The sequence below is a fragment of the Triturus cristatus genome, chromosome 1_2 (genome assembly GCF_964204655.1).
Source record: "Triturus cristatus chromosome 1_2, aTriCri1.1, whole genome shotgun sequence".
NCBI classification, from domain to species: domain Eukaryota; kingdom Metazoa; phylum Chordata; class Amphibia; order Caudata; family Salamandridae; genus Triturus; species Triturus cristatus.
In genome coordinates, this window is record NC_140580.1 from 940,273,738 (window position 1) to 940,293,956 (window position 20,219).

Here is a 20,219-nt window from a genome sequence, read left to right on the forward strand (position 1 = left end):
ACAACACTCCCTTCCAGCTCGAATGTTTATACAACTAATCGGGATGATGGCCTCTTGCATATTCATAGTACCTCACGCAAGACTCCGGATGCGTCCTCTCCAAGAGTGCTTAGCACGCCAATGGAACCAGGCCCAAGATCAATTAACAGATCTGGTGTTGGTAGAAGGTCGTACCCATCGCTCTCTGCAGTGGTGGACCACCAAAAACCTTTCCAAAGGGCGACCGTTCCTGGACCCGGTTCCTCAGATAATACTGGCAACGGACGCATCGCTCTCCGGCTGGGGAGCTCACCTGTTACATCACACCATGCAGGGCAGATGGACACCTCAACAAAAGTTACTCCATATCAACCATCTGGAGTTACTAGCGATATTCTTAGCCCTGAAATCCTTCCAAACACAGATTTCAGGCAAGGCAGTCCTAGTCCGCACAGACAACATGACAGCCATGTACTACATACAAAAACAAGGCGGCACACACTCTCCACAGCTCTCTCAGCTAGCACAGAGTATATGGAGATGGGCCATACCCCAGAAAATCTTTCTCCTGGCCCAACATGTCCCAGGAGTCCAAAACACTATGGCTGATCTACTCAGCAGACAGACACAACAGATCCACGAGTGGGAACTACATCCACAAGTTCTTCACCCGTACTTTCAACTGTGGGGGCATCCACAGATAGACCTCTTCGCCACCCACGAAAACGCCAAATGCCCAAGCTTCGCCGCCTGATATCCACACCCATTGTCCAAAGGCAATGCGATATGGATGAACTGGTCAGGCAGATTTGCGTACGCTTTTCCGCCTCTCCCACTCATTCCATTAGTGGTGCGCAAACTACAACACCACTCCCTCACTCTCATACTAGTAGCTCCAACTTGGGCCAGGCAACCGTGGTACACCACACTGCTGGAATTATCTGTAGTACCACACCAAAAGTTACAACTCTCTCCACACCTCTTAACCCAGAACCATGGAGAGATCAGACACCCGGACCCAGCTCAGCTCAACCTAGCGATCTGGCTCCTGAAATCCTAGAATTCGGTTACCTCAATCTTCCCCCTGACTGTATGAACGTCATCAAAGAAGCTAGGTGACCCACCACTAGAGCGTGCTACGCCGCCAAGTGGAAACGTTTTGTTGTCTACTGTCACAACAATACCATCAATCCCCTAGATGTGTCCATTCAACACATCATAGGCTATTTACTACACCTGCAAAGATGCAATCTAGCCTATACGTCTATAAGACTGCACCTCACAGCCATAGCAGCTTATCTGCAAAACAGGCAACATCTATCACTTTTTAGAGTACCTGCCATTAAAGCCTTCATGGAAGGCCTTAAAAGGATAATTCCACCCAGACTGCCACCCTCACCTGTGTGGAACCTAAACATCGTTCTCAACAGACTAATGGGGCCTCCCTTCGAACCTCTGCACAAATGTGAACTCCAATTCCTAACATGGAAAACCGCTTTTCTTGTAGCCATCACTTCCCTCAGAAGGGTCAGTGAGATACAAGCACTTACCATTCAAGAACCTTTTCTGCAAATGCACCAAAACAAGGTTGTTCTCCGTACCAACCCAAAATTCCTCCCTAAAGTCATTTCTCCCTTTCACATAAACCAAGCGGTAGAACTACCAGTTTTCTTCTCGCATCCACAAACCGTTGCAGAAAGAGCTCTTCACACACTAGATGTCAAAAGAGCCTTACTCTACTACATACAGAGAACACAACCTTTCCGCAAGACCAAACACCTGTTTGTCTCTTTCTCTCCACCACACAAGGGCAACCCCATCTCCAAGTCGGGAATAGCTAGGTGGATTGTCAAATGCATTCAGATTTGCTACCACAAAGCAAAACGAACGCTCTCCGTTCCCCCTAAAGCCCACTCTACACGCAAAATAGGGACTTCAATGGCATTTTTAGGGAACATCCCATTAGATGATATCTGCAGAGCAGCTACACGGTCAACACCGCACACTTTCACTAAACACTATTGTGTAGATGTGCAAACTAAGCAACAAGCTAGTGTGGGCCAGGCTGTACTCAAAACATTATTTCAAACCACTGCAACAGATACGGGTGGTCGCCACTAAGGGTGGGTACTGCTATATAATCTATGCACAAGTGTGTAATCTGCAGCTCATATGCCTCGAACGGAATATGCTACTTACCAGTATGCATCTGTTCTTGGCATGTAGAGCTACAGTTCTACACACGCCCACCCGCCTCCCCGGCTACCTTTATCTGTTCCAGTATATCTTATTTAGATACAACACACATGGGCATCTTTCCTGTTATTACTACGCTCCATCTTTCCCTGTTGCCGAAAAACAATCTGAGGATGGAGCCGAAGCCCATGCGCAATACGATCCGAAGGAGGAGTCCCCGACCTCGTGACTTCCAAAGACTTTCCAAGTGGAAAAACAACTGCAATCATCCGGGCCCAACACGAGATGGCGATCTATGCACAAGTGTTTAGATCTGCAGCTCTGCATGGCAAGAACAGATGCATACTGGTAAGTAGCATATTCTCTATATATATATATATATATATATATATATATATATATATATATATATATATATGTATATATCCATCAAACAAGATGCCCTGCTATGAGAACTCGCCGTGAATGGGACCTGAATTAATAACGCCATGTTTGCTCCGTCCCAAGTTAATTTATTACGGCATCATCCTAACGCGTTTCAAGACCTCCTGGCCTCTTCGTCAGAGGATACAGAGCTGGAAAACAGAAAGAACTGCTGTTACAGTACTTATACGCATGCGCAACATTTTTCACAGGTGTGTGTCTTTTGAGGCATGCTGGTAACTGTAGTTTCGTGATAATAAGCAGTACGGTGTTAACCCCAGTGGGCACTGTTCATCCAACTCTACATTCACAGTCCATTAAAATACCCCAGTGGGCCTCAGGCAGGAGAAACAGGCAATTTCCTTGGAAGTCCCATTGTGCCAAATTCCGACGTGAAAACCCTTTCCTTCGTCGATGGCCCCTTGAAAACATCCATGGTGGCAAGATCTCTGCGGCCAGGCTGCCGCATTTAAAATCCATCAAACAAGTTGCCCTGCTATGAGAACTCGCCGTGAATGGGACCTGAATTAATAACGCCATGTTTGCTCCGTCCCAAGTTAATTTATTACGGCATCATTCTAACGCGTTTCAAGACCACCTGGCCTCTTCGTCAGAGGATACAGAGCTGGAAAACAGAAAGAACTGCTGTTACAGTACTTATACGCATGCGCAACATTTTTCACAGGTGTGTGTCTTTTGAGGCATGCTGGTAACTGTAGTTTTGTGATAATAAGCAGTACGGTGTTAACCCCAGTGGGCACTGTTCATCCAACTCTACATTCACAGTCCATTAAAATACCCCAGTGGGCCTCAGGCAGGAGAAACAGGCAATTTCCTTGAAAGTCCCATTGTGCCAAGTTCCGACGTGAAAACTGTTTCCTTCGTCGATGGCCCCTTCAAAACATCCATGGTGGCAAGATCTCTGCGGCCAGGCTGCCGCATTTAAAATCCATCAAACAAGTTGCCCTGCTATGAGAACTCGCCGTGAATGGGACCTGAATTAATGACGCCATGTTTGCTTAATTCAGGTCCCATTCACGGCGAGTTCTCATAGCAGGGCAACTTGTTTGATGGATTTTAAATGCGGCAGCCTGGCCGCAGAGATCTTGCCACCATGGATGTTTTCTAGGGGCCATCGACGAAGGAAAGGGTTTTCACGTCGGAATTTGGCACAATGGGACTTCCAAGGAAATTGCCTGTTTCTCCTGCCTGAGGCCCACTGGGGTATTTTAATGGACTGTGAATGTAGAGTTGGATGAACAGTGCCCACTGGGGTTAACACCGTACTGCTTATCACGAAACTACAGTTACCAGCATGCCTCAAAAGACACACACCTGTGAAAAATGTTGCGCATGCGTATAAGTACTGTAACAGCAGTTCTTTCTGTTTTCCAGCTCTGTATCCTCTGACGAAGAGGCCAGGAGGTCTTGAAACGCGTTAGAATGATGCCGTAATAAATTAACTTGGGACGGAGCAAACATGGCGTTATTAATTCAGGTCCCATTCACTGCGAGTTCTCATAGCAGGGCAACTTGTTTGATGGATTTTAAATGCGGCAGCCTGGCCGCAGAGATCTTGCCACCATGGATGTTTTCAAGGGGCCATCGACGAAGGAAAGGGTTTTCACGTCGGAATTTGGCAGAATGGGACTTCCAAGGAAATTGCCTGTTTCTCCTGCCTGAGGCCCACTGGGGTATTTTAATGGACTGTGAATGTAGAGTTGGATGAACAGTGCCCACTGGGGTTAACACCGTACTGCTTATTATCACGAAACCAGTTACTAGCATGCCTCAAAAGACACACACCTGTGAAAAATGTTGCGCATGCGTATAAGTACTGTAACAGCAGTTCTTTCTGTTTTCCAGCTCTGTATCCTCTGACGAAGAGGCCAGGAGGTCTTGAAACGCGTTAGGATGATGCCGTAATAAATTAACTTGGGACTGAGCAAACATGGCGTTATTAATTCAGGTCCCATTCACGGCGAGTTCTCATAGCAGGGCAACTTGTTTGATGGATGGATATATATATATATATATATATATATATATATATATATATATATATATATATATATATATATATATATATATATATATATATATGATCAAATTTTTTTCTAGATCCCCTGACTAGTATAGCTGCTGAGTTCAGCCCTCTTAATGGTGCTAACCTTGTTTTGGGAAGGCCTGCGAGAGTAGCAATCCCGTAGTCTAATCAGGAAATGACAAGGCATTGAACTGCCATATGAAGGTCATCAGGGGGCAAGAAAGGTTTGATTTTCTTTAGAATGCTCAGCTGGTAGTTGGCTCCCCTGTTTGTTGCGCTGATATGATCTTGCATATTCAGATACTTGTCCATAGTTATACCAAGTGATCCCATGGAGTCGATGATGGTCGGAACGCAAATGAGAAGTGTAAGTTGTTTGAGCCATTCCTGTATAGAGACAGAGCAGTTGTGGGGGGTGATCAAGAGGAATTCTGTTTTGAGGGCGCTGAGCATGAGGTGGTTGTGGGTTAGCCATTGCTGGATTTTCAGCAGGGTGCGGTTGAGAGTCTTAACGTCCTCTGGCTTAGATTTTCAAGTATAATTGGGTGTTGTCAGCATACATGTGATAAAGTATATTTGAGTACTTTAGAATTTTAGTGAGGGGTTCCATAACCAAATTAAATAGCGTAGGAGGGAGCATGGATGCTTGAGGTACTCCAATCTAAACCGGAGTGGAATTGGAGAGGGTATGATTGACTTTTATTCTTTGAGATCTGTTACCTAGGAATGACGCAAACCAGCTTGCAACGGGTCCGGATAGTCCCATCCTTATCTCCAGAAGGCCGATCATGCTGTCATGTTTGACCATGTCTAACGCAGTGGATAGATCCAGAAGTATAAGTAGGCATGATTCATTCTGATCAAGCAGGCTCAGGTCATCATCAAGAACATGTGTTAGCGCTGTTTCAGTGCTACTTCCCTTTCGTCCAGAAGATGAAACTTTCCAATATAGTCACAGAGTTGCAAGTGCACACATTTTTCTGGGACCTTTGCTAGTATGGGTAGGTTGGTAATGGGACGGAAGTTGTTGATCTACTTTAGGCTTTTTAAGTATGGGAGTGACCTGCTCTATTTGTAGACAGTCTGGAATCAGGCTCTGAGACAGCGATGCGTTAATAATCCTAGTCCAGAGCGGTAGAATGGAGGATTTCAGCTCTTTAGTAAGTTTAGCGGGCACAGGATCAAATTTGAAGGCATTCCAGGTAGCATTATTTTTTGTAGAGAAGCTGGATAGGGGAGTACTCCCCAGTTGTTAAATGTGGAGGAGACTGGAAAGGGAATCGTTTAGTAGATGTTGGGAGGCAAGATGTAGTTCTGATTCAATCTTCCTGGTCTTTTCCATGAAATGGGCAGAGAATTAGTTTCCACAAGGTGACGATCTCTTATCTCCCGAATAGGAGTTAGAGTTGTGGGTTGCTTGATAAGATCAAATAGTTTTTTGGGTCTATTTTTGGCTTCATCTAGTTGTGGCTTAAAGTATTATGCTTTAGATCTTCGAATGTGTTTATTGTAAGCACTTCTAGTTGACCTCAAGTGCTTAAGGTGAGAGAGGGAGGGAGAGATTCTCCAAGTTCTCTTAGCAAGTCTTAAATTGTGCCTTTCTTCATTAAGGTTGCAGTTGAAGCAGGGTTTGTATTGTTTGCAATTGATCGCCGGCCCTACGCAAACAGCTGGATACACACTTGAAGCTATGTCTGTCATTCCTAACCTCATCATATTGACCTAAAAATATCACATTACCTGCACCTATCATGGTACAAGTAATTTTATCCTTTCATTCCCCTTTCCTCCAGCGACTTCCACTAGCACTATATCTAAATCATCTATTTGGTCATTGAAATAAGCGGAACCATCCCTCTTCCTACCTTCTGTCGACCTGTTCCTTGTCTTATATAGGATCCCAATTCAGCAGTTCCATCAATAGCTAATACCCATCCTTGACATCATCATCCCACTCAAGAACTCCACAACTTAACATAATGCCTGAAAACTGGTTGGATGTCACCAGAAATAAAGGCCAAATCAAATACAATAAGCATTGGCATAGTCAATAGGTCTCTCCTTTGGGACCTTATAAGTGTTTAGCCATGCAGCATATTATGAATTACACTATGTTAGCTATTAAAGACATTAAAGTTTGTGGTAAATTATCTATGATACACTGTCCCTATTACTACCAGGCATTAATTAAAGTCCGTTAACAGTGTTGGCACATCTTCAGTGTTGGTCATTCTGTAATAAAATATGAAATTAAAAAAGGAAGACATCACTAATGAGGAGGAAACAAAAGTAAAGGGTGCACTCTCCACTTGGAGTCTAAACAATGTGGCAGCGTGCCTTCAAGTGTGAATGTTCCAAAGGGGACACGCGACGAGCATAAACAAACAATGACACTTTCCATATTTGTTTTACTGTGCTAGATCTTTAATTAGGCACCAATTAAATGTGCTCATCCTTCCTGGTACTGATCCGCAAGCAACTTGATGACAGGACCTCGTTGCTCAATGGTCTATAAAGGAGCCGTTTAAAAAAATAAATAAACAAAAGTCCCTCCTACTGTCAACAGCATAGGAGAGCAAAGAGCGACACAAAAGCAGAGACTAAGAGAGCAAAGAGTGAAAGGAAAGCAGTCATAGAGCATGTCAAAAGTAGAGCAAAGAGTAAGAGAGCAAGAGTTACGGGAAACTGGTCTCAGAAAGTTAAAAAGAGAGAGTAAAAGAAATATGCCAGGTGGAAGATGTAAGTAGGAGCTCGAGGCTGGGGAACCTCGAACAGTGTTAGAGGTGGGTCTGCAAAATGCCTCAGTTGGAGGAAGCCCTGGCCCTTATAGTGAAAAGGCAGAAGACAGTGGAGTTAAAAAAATAACAAGCCCCAGCCCGGAGCAGCGGGAGAACCGCCATTAGCCGGCAGTGCAGTGCCTCGCCATGTGGCATAGCTCAGCCAGCGAGTGGAATTTAGAGCTAAATGACCAAGTGCCAACTCTGTGACCTTTTGTCAGGTCTCAGCGGGGGAAGTTCAGCTGAGGGGGCGAGAGATAGGAAGAGGGAGCACGAGGGAGACGGAAGATTGTTGGAGGGAGTGAGACACCGGAAGCACGTTTGCATTATGTAATTACTCTGCACATATTATTATAGTCTCAAATCAAAGCAGCATGTATTGTCTTTCCTGATTGCACTTTTGTATTTCTATGCATGAAATAATTTTAAAAAACTGGAACTTTTTGTTTCTCATAAAATCACACAGTTTGGTTCATCTGCTCTGCTTTTTTTTATTATGAACAGTTACGCTGTGTATGTGTGCGCATTGAAATGAAATGAAACGCGCATATAAAATGCTGTGTATGCCGAAGCCTCTCTAAGTGCTTTACTAAGCAGGGTATTTATGGCAGGAATGACAGGCACCCTCTGAATTTAGGAAACCATGGATCATGTCAGATGGTGCAAATCACGGCAGACTAGCTATATTATAACAAGCGCGGCCGCGTGGCGGTGAAAGTGAAAGCGACCGTGGGATGCGAGGAATGCAGCTGCAGCGTCCCACCACTGGTGCGCACGCGCTCCTGTGAAATCTGACACATAACAGATGGCACACTGCGCCGCTGCTCGTAACCGCAAGCCGTAGGTGGATACATTTCCTGGGAAAGGTGGGACATGCACCCGCCTTTGCCCAATTGCGTGCTGTCTTTTTACAAAGACGCATGCAAAGCCCAATAGAAAAAATGTTCCCAAAAAACCACACGCAGGAGCGTGTGAAAAGTCCAGAGTGATTCCAAGAGTTTGTTTTCCTAGAGCAGCGCATGTGCGCTGCGCTAGGCTCGACCTAAAAAGTCTGTAAGTACAATGGAAAAAGATCATAATCTGCTATACCATTGCTCAATCCCTAACAGCATTGTGAGATAGGTATGTAGATCAGCAGGATCAAAAATCTAGCTAATGAGTCTCTTTCTAGCAATGATTTGAATTCTACATCAGACAATACAGTGAAATGGGTGATGAAAACTGTATCCCTGCAGATGAGGTTGATCCATTTAGCAGATTTATTTGGTTTTGCAGTTCCAAGTGTGGATTTTGTATTTAGCTGATAAACCCTCGTGGAAGACTGATGTTGAGCAATTTTCTAGTCTTGATGCTGTGATGAATAGGATTTCAAGGCAATTTGATCAATTTGCTGAATGTTTTCTTTCTAATGACTTCTGCATTGAAGAGGATGCTGGCAAGAGAGAGGTTGGCAGGTGGAGTTTGTAAAGAGATGGACGGATATTGAGTAAAGGCAACATTATGAGAAGGGTACAGAGGCAATATAGAGTGAATGACTGAGTCTTCCTGAACTAGGCCTAGTAGAGATGTACCAGGGTTAGGAGTGCAGTATGCCCAAACTTATTGTTAGGGTAGATGATGCTACCAAAAACGGGAAAAACAGGGCCATCAGAGATATAAAGATAAAGCAGTTGTTTGTGGGAAGATGGAAGAGGGAGATGGTGTGGAGGGGGAATAAGTGGCTGGAATGGGGAGATGAGAGTGAAAGAATGGTGAGTATGGCAAGTTGGGATTCAGAGAGCTGAAGGCTAATGTTTACGGGCAAATGGGTTGAGTCATAGGGGAGTAAGGTGTGAAGAGAAAAGAGATGAGTGGAAGGAGTGAGGACAATTTTGTAGACGAAAGAAGGTACTGGTGGTTGTGGGTCGGTGGGAGGTAAGAGGGAATATGTGAGCCAAAGGACAGATTTGGGGAGGTGAAGGAGGAAAGGGAAATAACTTGTAAATAATCTAGCTGCTATGTCAAGAGCTCTTGTCATACGTGTAGAGCTCCCCTTCACTTGGTATTGTCCTGCTGTTTGATTTTCAGAAGTCACATACATTCCGGAACTACGGTCCTGGCGTGCGGTACATAAAGTTTCAACACGGTGGAAAAGACACTCACTGTTGGGCAGGCTGGTACGGGGTGCGAGTGACCTGCAGCAGCCTGGTGATCGAGCCGCCGGGCCCTAATGGACAGTAAAGATAGAGGCTTGGAAAGGATCCCTTCTATGTACAGTGCGACCACAGATGAGAAGACCACAACTTTACGGAATGGTGGGGACCACTGTTCTGGTCCTCGGGTTTAAAAAGATGACACATTTTCTCCCTGGATAGGAATGGGGGAGAACATATGTATTTATTTTGCTGACACATTTCCAGAAAATGAAGCACTGGCATAGAGGGCTGCCAGCTCTCTGGATTTTTATTGACAATATCACCACATATCTGTTTTTCTCTTTATGATTTTAGAAATTTCTATTGGTTTCCGTTTTAACCTGCTCAGATCCTCGTACTGTCTGTTTAGCAAATCATATGTTTTGTTTAATGCCTTAAAGCTGTAGCCTGATTTATAAAACTAAACACTGACCCAGCGCCCACTAGGCTGCACAAACCTTCTCGCTCAATGCCCTTCTCTGACTAACAACTTCTGGTCTGCCATGTCCTGTCTTCATTTTTCATTGCATTCCTTTTAGTATTTAACTTGAACTACCTTACAAAATAAATATACAGCCACTACCTCCACTAACATCGTTAACCCAGTACAATGTAAAAATATAGTCTTTGAAAAGCAATAGGAACTCATCTTCCAGCTAGTGGGCTGGGTCAAATTACTATTCTAACTCCAACTTGAGCACTGATGGGACAAAGACTTTTTTTTTTTTAAACACAATTTTATTGATTTTTCAAGCAGCATAATATATGCAATACATCTTCCAAGCAATTGGGCGCCAATAAGGAAAAGGTATCATACATGAATACACATATTATTTCCAAAATGTACATGACTATGTGGACATTCTCATCCACGAACACGTCATTACAAAATCACATTATCTAAGGAGCAAAAAATATGGAACAGACATGTCATTAATAGCGAGATATCCGAATATTAGCAAACCTATAAGTGTCTGACACACTATGCTTTATACTCAAATATGAAAACTTCGAACTACCTCCCACCCCCCTAGTTCCTGGTCCACTAACGTGTAGCGTAAGACAAATAATGATTGTATTCACCCAGTTAATAACAAATTGTTTCATAGCATACATACATATAAGTCTCTAGGTCCTTCGAGAGATAAGGGGTGAACGGCAATATCAGGTAGCAGCTAGTTCAGCTCTTGGGGATGTGGAATGTGGGGTTGGGCCAGGCCCGCTCTGCGATGGTGGAGGGGTTAGCATATCAATGCCTTTAAATGTTTCCAGTATATGGTCCCAATCCAGAGATGGGGATCTTACGTAGTCCTCTGAATTCCTCTTGTCTAATAATCGTACTCTCAGCAGTGCCCCAGCTGACCATTTCTGTCTGCCATGAGAGAGGTGAAGGGGGAGAAGCAGATTTCCACCGCATTGTGATGGCACGTTTTACTATAAGTACAGCCAAGTCAGCAAATCTATATTGGACCCGCTGCCCTTTGGGTCGTTTATGCAGGCCCAGCAGAACGCTTTCTGCCGATGACCAGACGTCCGTACCAGTGACCTCCTGCACTCTATATCCAACAGTTTGCCAGTACATGCGTAAACGGGGGCACCCCCACAACATGTGGAGCAGGTCTGCATCCTCTTCCTGACACCTAGGACAGGTGAGTTGTATGTTAGGAAATATACAATTAAGGCGATGTGGTGTGAGGTATGCCCTATGTAAGATCATATACTGTATGTATTTAAATTTAGCATTGCGTGACACCTTCTTAGGAAATTCTAAGGCAGAGGACCATTCCTTATCTGTCATTTCTCTTCCCAGCTCTAGTGATCATTTAACGCGGAGTGGCAGCAACGATACCCCTGAGTGTGCTCGAATACCTCTGTATATCCAGCAAGTGAGGGGACGTCCCCTTCCCATGAGATGTGTTGCGTATATTCGTTCATGCTTAGGGGGTTCTATCCCGTCAGGGGACCACCAGCGTTTGATGTAATGAGAGATAGCTGCGTGTAAAAGAAAAAGTGTCGGGGGGACCCCCTGTGTACGGACAAAGTTATCTTGATCTGCAAGTGTGCCCTCATTGAATAATGCTGTAATTGTTGATACGCCTTCCTACTCCCATACGGATAAAGCCCTTGTCGAGATTAAACCAGTAGTAGTAGGTATCCCAAGCAAGGGAATGTTGGGAGAGTATGGGGGGGCTCTTTTGGTGTAATGGAGTGCCTTCTTCCAGTATAATAATGCAGTATTAAGCAAGGGGGCGCCGTAGGTGGAATCCTAGTTTGTGGCAGGAGCAAATTATGAAGGAGACTGGTCGATAAGCTGAGACGTGTAGCCAATTTCCTGAATGTGCCGTCCCGCTAGCCAATAAGATAACCACTGCAGTTGGCTGGCCATACAATAAGCTCCGAAATCTGGGGCTCCGAGTCCCCCCTCCTCAGGTCGTAGTTGTAGCGTGGCAAGGCTGACCCTCCTACGCCCCTTGCCCCATATAAGTTCTAACAGGAGTGTGTCTAGTGTACGAAAAAGTTGGGTCGGGATAGTGATCGGCAGGTTAGTGAAGAAATATAGGAGACGAGAAAGCATCACCATTTTAGAAATGGATACTCTACCCATCACTGACAGGGGCAGCGAGGTCCAAAAGGAGACCTGGCTTCGGAGTGATGTACAGATGGGACAAAGACTTGATGCTAAGATTTGCTGCTTGTCCAACAAAATGATTGTGATTCGATATTCTCGGCTGACATCTGCCGTGAACTGAAGGTGATGTGTTCGAATCCTAGCCAGGCTTATCCAGCCCTCCATCCTAGTGAGATCGGTAAATTGAGGACCATTAAATTAGGTAATAGTAACATTTGTAAAAAAAAAAAAAAAGGAAAGCACACACACCAAGAAATGGAAGAAGCGTGAAATATAGCACACTATATAGCACATTTTATTTTTAAAAAGTTATCATGTCCATATTTCTGTAGGCAAAATAATTCTTAATTTTTTTAGTTTTGGTGGTCTATAGTTTTGTTGTCACAAACAACCACACTGCCAAGCGACTGTTCTTCAGTGTTTAATATACAGTGCAGTTTTTATTTTCTAGAACTAACACAATAGATCTGTGGGTCAAATGTATCCAGAAATCCACCCCAAACAACAGTTTTCCTGGGTATAGCAGTGTACTATTAAATGATTCACAAGGCCCAGTACATTTTGCAAACTGCAGTGTATTATTCCATCAACATTGAATAGCATATATCAAATTCTAGTGCAGTCGGTGCAGACTGCACAAAGTGCTCAGTGATTGATACATATTCACATTGATTAATATCGATGCACAAGAACAACACAGGGTATTCACATGTTATAACCCACAACATCAACATGAATCCACCAACATCTTGACTTGAGTGGGAATGATAATCCAGTGGACGTTTTAACCCATATGGAATTAAGCAGCGGGTCTCATTGGGAGAGGGCCCTCTCTCTAGTGTCCTTCTTTGGAAGAGGGTTTTGCCTTAGCCCCTATATGTCACTCCATACAAAAATCACAATGTCGATTTCCAATACATGAAAATAGGCTTCGTCTCTCAATACGCGCTGCATCAGGATTGTTCCTCAGTGGGACTGGGTTCTGTCTGGCATTATGGGCCTGTCCTTGTTATTTGTGATATATAATGTTTTTTCAGAACTCCTTCTCAGTGCCTTCTTGTTATTGTGATCATGCTGTCGCATCCTATTATGAAGCATTCTATTGTACCAAATAATGCAAAAAAGAAATACAAATTTTAAATCAAAAATACAAATAAGTCATTTAGTGTGTTATCTCAAAACTACACAATTGCTGTTGCAGTAATAAACCGTGCAGTGCTTTAACTATGGCAATAATCCGCACAGAATTTTCCATATGGGTCAGGACATTCACTGTAAGAACATTTTTGCAGCATGAATCTGCATGTTATGTATGGCGGTCACAGAGGGACACTGCTGTGAATAATCGATTCCAAAGCTGGTTCCTCGCTGCTATGACTTAACAACAGTGGGGACGTTTTCCATTATTGATACTTCTTATGAAATTCCAAGCTGCTCTTTCAGGGCTCTCATAGAGCCCATCTTCGCTGCACTGGCTCTCTGCTCAGCTTCGGAGAGGAAGGGGTGGGAAAGCACAGTGGTTAGTGGGGTAGGTGACAGGTTGCATTTAAGAAGGGATGAAAGGACATGTTATATATGATGCCCTATTACTCCTCTGTCTCTGTCTAGCAGTTGAAATCTTGGGCAGTTGATTCTGGGAGCCATACATAACATAAATTTATAGATGGGTAAAAAGTGACTAATGGATCTTTTTCACCTCTGGGTTCTGAGTGACATCATGGATAACCTGAACGCCGCTCACATTGTCTATTCGATGTCATCAGAACCACTAGTTGAAAACATCCATTATTCACTGTTGCCCATCTATAATTCTGTATATTTTCACACGTCGCTTACTTTTGGCTGCTAGTGGAATGACCCAGAGCAAGATCTAAAAGATGTAAAGGCAATGTGAAAGCAGCGCCTCAAAGGCATTAGAGTACCTTGGACTTTGGCTCATCAATTGAAATCCCAGAATGATGTGTGACCTAATGTCCTCTTTATTTTTTTATTTTTTTAATCTGTTTTGTTAAAGTTTTTAAAGGTTACAGATGCTTGTAAGACCTCATAAACAAGTTACACTCCATGCATGGTATCACCCAATCATTCTAGATACCCATTCCCATCGCACTTATAATTAGTCTCACCCCTGTCCCCGACATTACCGTCGTATCAAGGTGGGTACATAAACAACCTTCAGTCCTTGCTCTGCATGAGATGTGCCCCTACACGACGACTGCAGAATTTCGAGAGTCCCTTGTATTAGTCCTTCTGGTGTGTTCTCAGGAACTGGCTGACAGACATAGCAGTGTAAAAACAATTAACCCCCAACAACCCTAACTCAGATCGGCGCTAATGACAATGTCCCCACCCCATGCCCCTGCCTGTCTTCCCCAACCTAATGTCCTTTTTATAATCCGATTCCCACCACTGTGCAAATTAGTAGTTGTTTTCACTCTTTTGAAGTGGTCTTCCTTCCAGAGAGGAGATGGTGTTGCATAGGCTCTTGGGATATACAAGTGTCATCAACAACACTCTGTTCTTTCGACTATGCTCATTTTCGAGGTAGATGAGGATCAGGTAGGAGGAGAGAGCTAATGTGTGTCGTAAATAAAGTATTACACACTCAGAATTTCTATAATATCAATATGATCATGCATAAAGCAAGAGGCAGAGTCCGTGGTATCAGGTTCAAAAGGGCTTTATTCCAATAACTCGAGTTATAGGGAGAATAGTTCCATCACCACAAGGGATCAGGATCGGAATTCTCAAAATATTCTCAGAATATTCTCAAACTTTATTCACAGAGTACAGTATATATACATTGTAATAATATACGTAAGCAGGAGTGCTTCAGGCGGAGCAAGAGAGAATGAGATAAGAGCATGTGGGTGTGTAAGTAGGCGTGAAGGTGGGCGTCCACTAGATGATAATAGGTGAGTGTCATAGGTGGGTGGATGCCTGGAGGGGGTTGCGTGATCAGCTGGAACTTTACTGGAACTTTGCCTTACTTGTGCTCAACTCGAGCATGACGTGTAACTGACGTGGGGAAGGGTTGCTGTGCAACCGGGGAGTCTGGAAGTGAGGCCTTCAGTGTCAGGACGACCAGCACATCTTGTATTATCTGATATCTGAAGTCTGGAGCAAGGACTGATTTGTGACATAGGTTGCCCATCACCAAGAGCCAATGTGGCATCTATTTCTTCATTTACTGCGTAGGCCTTACATGGGGGCTATGGGCTTTCCACTGACGTGAGCTTTGCAATCACACGAAAAGAGACAGAAAGGCCAGGCTCTCTTCTTGCAGACGGGTCGTGTTTATTCCTCCTTCTCCAGGCAGGAATGTGGCTCAGTAGGAGTAAGCAGATAACCGTGCTCATTACTGTCTCGGCACCTCGGACAGGGCCCCTTTGGCTGAGGCCCAAGTGTGCGAGGCCAAGGATACGCAGCTGCAGTTTTCAGCGTCTGAGGCCTGAAACCTCTTTTCAGCTCTGGCTGAGCCACAAAACATACTTTCATGAAATGACACGAGTGCAGAAAAACATGATGCAAAACGTGTAGGCCTCAATGCAGAGTTGTCGTTTCTCTCATGGGAGACTGGATGATGGCAGGCCACGTTATAGCATAAGCATCATGATAGACAGGCCATGGAGGGGAAATGCATAGGTTACATGCATGTGCACATGAGCGACGGGGAACACAGGGGGACACATAGGCCTCATGATATTTTAATTTCCTCATTCCCTCCTTGTCCCCTAGTGGGCCCTTCATGTCACATCTATTCTCATGAGACAGTCAATCTGTTCTTGCAGCATTATTTTACCATTTTCAATGCTTTGTAAATGGGGATGTGGAACACATGCAGTAGCACACAGGCCGCAAATGGCCGGGCCACACTGCAGACATAGGCAACAACTGAATATCATCAGTAGTGTTAACCCACAGACGGTCAACACTTTCCATCCCCATGCCGATATTACTCCCCAGAGCCAACTGGACCAAGTCCACGTGCCTGGGTCTTGATGTATGCTTTGGGCAATCTTGTGGAGTCTTGTTATTGCCTTGTATACAGACGGTGCGTTATTAGGAATGAAAACGCAACAGCTGGAACCGATGACCCTACAAGCCCCGCCCCTATCCGCCAGGATGACGTCAAGAACAAGACGATTCTGAAGAACGACCATTCTCATAGCAGACTGTTCCTGGGTCAAATTCGCCAGCGCTGATGCAGTCTCATTAGCAACTGTTTCTAGAATCCTTGTTAGCCTGCGGATAAGTTTACTATTCTGGACGGGACCTATGAAGAAAAAGAATCCTTTGTTGAAATCTGTATATTGCTCCCAAGCTGTTTCAGTCTGGTCAATGCCAGAGGCATCGAGCCCTCGTCTGTGTCTGATAAGTGCTAGTTGGAGATCTTGATGATAGTTTGATGGGGCCAAGAAAACGGGTGGTAAAAGAAATGATAATTAGCACGTCCCACCCCAGTCTAAGGGCAGTTGCACATAGGCTGTCTGGCCACAAATAAAATAGGTGTGTCGTGATGCTCTGAAATAAGACTTTCCTTTGTCTTTAAACACTATTATAGTATTACACTCGATGTGCCCCAAATGTACTGATCCTTCTTTTCTGACACACAAGTTCCCTTTTACTGGCAGGACTGTAATTGAGGATGGACCTAAATTGTGTATGGGCTTGACATTCAACACTGTAAAGTCGAGGGTCGCATTTCCTTGCAGATACTCTTCATTTTCTAGATCTGTACCTTTCCTTTGGGGAAGACCTTCTTCATCTGGGAAACATGCTTCATTCATGACTTTATTCAAGTTACCCCATACCCAGTCGCCCCTACACTCCTTGTCTTGACATTCTTTGGCATCACCGTTGATGGATGTCATTAAGGCAAACCATGCTCCGCAAGAACCATTATGGGAGAATGGAAAAGGGAAAAGAGGCAACACTCCCTTCACCTTCTGATACGGGGGAAGTCGGCCACAGACCCAGCAGTCTGTAGCATTGCTAGTCTGATGTGAATGGTGCAGCATCTGAATAAAGGTATTGTTGCGTAAGGCAAGTCGATATGATAGCTCATGGGATGGCAGATCACTAAATGTGTGCTTTGTGGTATCATTAGTGGAGGAGTGTAATAGTGAGGCAATAGGAGGAAAAATAGCATGTAGTATTAAGCTGATACATATTATCGTGATGCACAGAAGAAATAGAAAAATCAAAGTCACTACACATCTACCACGTAATATTTTACAATATTTGCTTTTCATCTTGCTCTTTTTATCATTACTAGTGTCCAAGATCTTATGCAAGCCAGAATACATGTTCAACCGCTTCACCACCTAGTGGACTTAATTGATCAAACGGGTTCTGACTTTTTAGATCTAAGTTTAGCTTTGTACTCCTGCTGGGGAGTCTCCTCTAGTAAAGGGGGCTCAAAGTCTGAAAAGTTCGTGTCCTTTTTAAAAGAATCGTTATTCCCGAAGTAGCGTTTACAATGATGAAGATGAACCCATCCTTTCCGTCCTTCGACTTTAACAGCTGTCCTTGTGGTTAATAATACCAGCTTTGGCGTCTTCCACCTCGGCTCAAGAGGGCTCGATCTATCAAAGTTCCTTATTAAAACATAATCCCCAGGAGCGAGGGAATGTTCCTTGACCTGGGTGTTGTCAGGGAAGGCGGCAGCAACCTGCGAACGACAAGAGAGTAGTGCAGACATCAAGGAAGCCAGGTAATCTGTCAGCATGTTACTATCAACATCAGTAATCTTTTTAGGCATTGGAGTGCCCCACATATTCGGTGGTCTACCAAAGACCACTTCATAGGGAGATAAGCCGGTTCTAGAATGGGCTACCATTCGCATGTAAAAGAGGGCAACCGGCAGGGCTACCATCCAATCTACACCTTTGTCTGCGCAAATCTTTGCTAGTTTTATCTTTAAGGTCTGATTGTGTCTTTCTACAAGGCCTGCTGCCTCAGGATGTCGTACGCAATGGAACTTCCAGGTATACCCTAACAGAAGGGACACCTGTTTCATGAGTTCAGAGGAGAAAGGCTGACCGTTGTCGGAATATACGACACGTGGTAATCCATAACGTGGGAAAAACTCTCGCACCAATTGTCTGGCGGTAGTTACAGCAGTATAATCAGGGACTGGATAGGCCTCTGTCCATCTTGATAGTGAACATACTACTACCAGGACATACTTGTAACCTCTACATCTGTCCATTTGGATATAATCCATTTGGAGGACTTCAAAAGGATGGTCAGGTGGATGGAATCCACCTTGTTCCATCAGAATGCCTTTACCTGGATTGAATTGGCAACAGATCATACATGTTCTGACCTTTTGTTTCGCTGCTGCACGCAGGTGCTTGTTGAACCATATATTCTGTAAGCTGTCTAGCATTGCTTTCTCTCCTAAGTGTGCAGGACTATGTGCGGTATTTATGATCACTTGTACCATCGAATCAGGAAGAAACCATGTTTCTTTGCCCTTAGTCATCCAACCCTGATCAGTCAGTACCCCTCCTTGTTCCGACCATTTCTTTAATTCGTCTAGAGTAGCATGTGTCTGTATGTCTTGTACATCCTTGGAAGGATCCCTGACTGTCATGGTTTTGGTCATTGATGGTACCTGTGAGTTTGTCATGTCTAGCGGGGTCTGAGCTGTCTGTTTAGCTGTTCGGTCTGCCAGGTCATTGCCTTGAGAAATTGTATCTGTCGTTTTAGTATGTGCTTTGCATTTTAGGATAGCTATGGCTGTCGGTAAATGTATCGCTTCCAGAAGGGCTTGTATGAGGGGGCCATGCTGTATCTTGGCCCCATGAGAGGTCAAGAAACCTCTTTCTCTCCACAGTACTCCGAAGTCATGAACTACCCCGAATGCGTATTGTGAATCGGTGTAAATGTTTACTCTCAAGTGCTTAGCTCTTATGCATGCTTGTGTCAGAGCGATGAGCTCTGCTGCTTGTGCTGACAGTATGTCTATTCTTTTAGTCTCTATGATTTCAGTAGCAGTGGTCACTGCATATGCTGCTACTAAGTCTCCCGCCCCCGTCCTCATGCATGAGCCGTCAACATAGAGTGTTAGGTCAGGGTCTGGGAGTGCAACGTCTGTCAAGTCTTGTCTTGGTTTAGTCACGGTATGTATCACTTCAACACAGTCATGTGGGGAAACGTTTTCTGTACTGGAGGGCAAAAGAGTAGCAGGATTCAGTATGTTGCATCGTCTGATCTCTATGTGTGGTTGAAATAACGTCAGCTCATAACCTGTCAGTCTCGCTACAGTCAGGTGTTGTGTTTATGTCCGGTTCAAGAGAACCTCCACTGCGTGCGGTACTTGTACTGTCAAGGAGTGGCCCAGCACTATCGAGTCACTTTGTCTTATGGCTAAGGCTGTTGCTGCAACAGATTTTAGGCACGCAGGCAAAGCCTGTGCTACCGGGTCCAATGTACTAGAAAAATAAGCACAGGGCGTGTGTTTTCCTGCATGATCTTGTGTTAGGACAGATAGTGCTGTTCCATCCCGCTCTGTCACAAAAGCATAAAAGATTTGTTGTAATCAGGGATTGCTAAAACTGGTGCTTGACATAAAGCTCTTTTTAATTCTTCAAATGCCACAGTGTGTTCTTGTGTCCAAGGGAGGACATTAGTAGAAGCTGCCTCCTGTGTTGTCAACTGTATTAGGGGCTTGGCTATGTAAGCATACTGGGGAATCCACTGCCTGCAATATGAAGTGAGGCCAATGAATGCACGTACTTCCTTTTGTGTCTTGGGCTGTGAAAGGCCAGAAATCAATTGAATACGTTCTGGTGTCAGTCGCCTACCCTCCTTGGATAGCAAGTGCCCAAGGTACGCCACTTGCTGTTCACAGAATTGTAGCTTCGAAGGGGACACTTTGTGCCCCTTGTCAGCCAGGAAGTATAAAACCTTGAGTGATGCATTTTCACAGTCAGTTTCCGATCTTGCAGTGATGTGAATGTCATCTACATACTGTATCAGTGCTG

At 44.3% G+C, this 20,219-nt stretch overlaps 1 protein-coding gene across 9 annotated transcripts in view; it reads left to right on the forward strand.

Moving 5' to 3' along the window:
- LOC146868383 (F-box only protein 44-like) overlaps nt 1–20,219 on the forward strand; it is a 172,481-nt gene that overhangs the window by 111,059 nt on the left and 41,203 nt on the right. For 8 of the 9 annotated variants that reach the window (XM_085609887.1, XM_085609889.1, XM_085609896.1 and 5 more), the window contains one exon: nt 9,490–13,382. The exons of the other annotated variant lie outside the window; for it this stretch is intronic. In XM_085609887.1, the coding sequence (XP_085466013.1) occupies nt 9,490–9,642 (153 nt within the window). In that variant the 3' untranslated portion in view covers nt 9,643–13,382. Of the gene's footprint in view, nt 1–9,489; nt 13,383–20,219 lie in introns of those variants that run through there. 9 annotated transcript variants of the gene reach the window in all.